The following is a 2,694-nucleotide window of genomic DNA, read 5'->3' on the forward strand; positions in this document are numbered from 1 at the left end:
CAGGTTTCTGGGGGAAGCCTAGCTGAAATGATACAGGTCCTAGAAGTTGATCATTATCGTTAAACTATGTCACTACTTAAAATATTAAATATAGTACTGTCCTAGAGCGTGGTTGAACTCAGTAATGAATCCTATGAGCACAGTTTATCACATCCACATCATTTCCATCAGCTTTCCAGCAGTGGGAATTATCCTGTGCTCTGAGTCTTCTTAATATTCAGATATGCACGGCCAAACAATTAATACTGTCTGTTGTCCTTCTTTGCTAGCCAAGAACAGCATTGTCCAGGGCTTGGAGAACGTGGAAGCCGTGGAGGGAGGGGAAGCCCTGTTTGAATGCTATCTTTCCAAGCCCGAGTGCTACAACTACAACTGGCTGATCAATGATGAACCTGCCAAAACTACAGAAAACATTGAGATGGTTTACTTTGAAAATGGACGCAGGCATCTGCTGCTGCTGAAGAACCTAACTCCCCGGGATACCTGCAGGGTGACTTTCATGTGCAGTGACGCGGTGACCTCAGCCTTCCTGACGGTGAAAGGTACCTGAAGCACTCGCGCATGGGCAGTCTTAAATTTCTGGTTGGAAAGGGCAGATGAAGCAGGAAAATAGGATGAGTAGCAGAAAGTTGCATTTCTTGCTTGCTTCTTACCTAAATCTTCCTCCCACAAAGTAAATGGATGGTGTTTCAGTTTCCTTTTTTTCCTGGTTCCATTTGCCATGACATGGATATAAGCATCATCAATTGGCAAGGAGTTAGCAGCAAATGACTGTCTTACAGTTGCCGTTAGTCTGGTGACTTGGGTTGTGTTTATAGGCACTTCAGGGCTTTAGAGACGAGAGTTATATCAGTAACAATATTATTTCCTCACTCTTGTATTTTATGCTATTACTGAGACCCTTGTGGGGACCAGAACCCCTTTCAGGGTACAACAGCATGCTCAGTCATAGCATGGTATCTCCATTGTGGTTTTCTGCTACTTGGGAATGAAAAAATATTTCTAGGTTGTTTTTTGCCGCTGAAATTTTTGGAAAATTTCAGTCCTCAGTGATACCTTCTGTTCTAGTGATATACATAACCTCCCTTTTACTAATATCCTTGGTCCTTGAGGCCTGACTGTCCCGAGCTTCAGCATAAATATTCACAGAATCTCTTGCTTGTATTTGTTTCTGTAACTGAGGGCTTGATTACCTATTTTTATCTCCAGGATGGCGGCTACAGATCTTGCAGCCTCTCACGGATGTGGAAGTCTCTCCGGGAGAAAAAGCTACATTTAGCTGCATTCTAAGTGAAGCTGTGCCAATTACTGAAGTTGCCTGGTATAGTAATGACGCAGAGATCCATTCGGATGAGGACTGGGAGGTACAAGCAGATGGAAACAAATACAAACTTATTCTGAAAAAAGCCCAACCGCATCATTCTGGGGAGGTGACCTTTGCTTCCAGGGAAGCAATTGTATCAGCCAAGTTATCTGTGATAGGTAAGTGTCCGTTGTTCTAGCACAGTGGCACTTGATATCTCAGACTGCGTAATTGAGGTGCCACATTGAATTTTCCAGTCTTTGTACTGATTCTTTTCTCTTTGCCTTGTGTGTCCCAAGCGAGCGTTCTTAGTCTGAGAAGATGCTGCTGGGCAACATGTTCTTTGACCAGAAACAGTTCACCTCATCAGAAGAAAATTATATCAGGCTAGTGATGGTAAAGTCATTCACCAGCTTTCTTTAGCTGCAGCCTTTTGTAAAATATAACATAGAATGTAATGGAAATCAATTTAGTCACGGTTCAACATCACCCTTATGTCCAAATGTGGATGTGTGAGGGAGCTGAGTTAGAGTGCACATGGAGAAATTATCCATGGCAGCAGAGAAGACTTGGAAAACTTATCGTACTCAATTACAGGGCAACTAGTTTACCAGATTAATGATCTGCATATTAAAATCTTCATGCATGTGAGATCCAAGAAACACCCGCCTTGAGCTTGATATACAAGAGTGAGTAGCGCTTGGAGTACTTTGCAAGTAGAAAAGATGACAGTTGCCCGATTCTTTCATGGGGCAGGTTAGACCAGTGACTCGTAAAGGTCCATCCAAGCACCCAAGGTCTGGCTCCTTCCCACAGTAGGATAGGTGGGTCACCCTACACTCCCAGGTGCCCACCAAAGTCGTTCTATCACTCCCTTCCACAGCAGGGCAGGGGAGAAAAAATATAAATGTTCATGTGTCTAGATAAAGACAGGAAGAGATCATTCACCAATTACCATCACAGGCAAAACAGACTTGGCTTAGGGGACATAAATTTAATTTATTACCCATCAAATCAGAGTAACATAGTGAGAAATAAACCCAAACTTTAAAAAACCTTCCCCTCACCCCTCCACTTTTCCCAGGCTCAGCTTTGCTTCCCATTTTTCTACCTCTGCCCCCTGACTGGCTTCCCACAGGGTCACAGCCTCCTTTTAGGCATCCCCCTGCTCTGGCATGGGGTCCTCCCCGGGTTGCAGGTGGGTCTCTGCTCCGCCATGACCCTCCATGGCTGCAGGGTGCAGCTGGCCTCACCATAGTCTGTACCATGGACTGCCTGGAGTCTTTTTGTCTCCCTCTCAAATACGTTGTCGCAGAGATACTACCACCATTGCTGATGGGCTCAGCCTTGGCCAGCGGGTGGGGCCATCTTGGACCCGGCCGGCCCTGGGT

The 2,694-nt window shown here is 45.1% G+C and overlaps 1 protein-coding gene across 1 annotated transcript in view; it reads left to right on the forward strand.

Moving 5' to 3' along the window:
- Positions 1 to 223: 223 nt before the first annotated feature.
- The window catches only part of LOC104509234 (obscurin-like), a gene marked incomplete at its 3' end in the record, with an annotated part of 25,168 nt that continues 22,697 nt past the window's right edge, over positions 224 to 2,694 (forward strand). Inside the window, exons 1-2 of the mRNA XM_010151107.1 lie at positions 224 to 542; positions 1,210 to 1,482. Of these exons, the coding sequence (XP_010149409.1) occupies positions 224 to 542; positions 1,210 to 1,482 (592 nt within the window). The remainder of the gene's footprint in view (positions 543 to 1,209; positions 1,483 to 2,694) is intronic.

Source organism: Eurypyga helias, unplaced genomic scaffold, assembly GCF_000690775.1.
Source record: "Eurypyga helias isolate BGI_N326 unplaced genomic scaffold, ASM69077v1 scaffold19364, whole genome shotgun sequence".
NCBI classification, from domain to species: Eukaryota; Metazoa; Chordata; class Aves; order Eurypygiformes; family Eurypygidae; genus Eurypyga; species Eurypyga helias.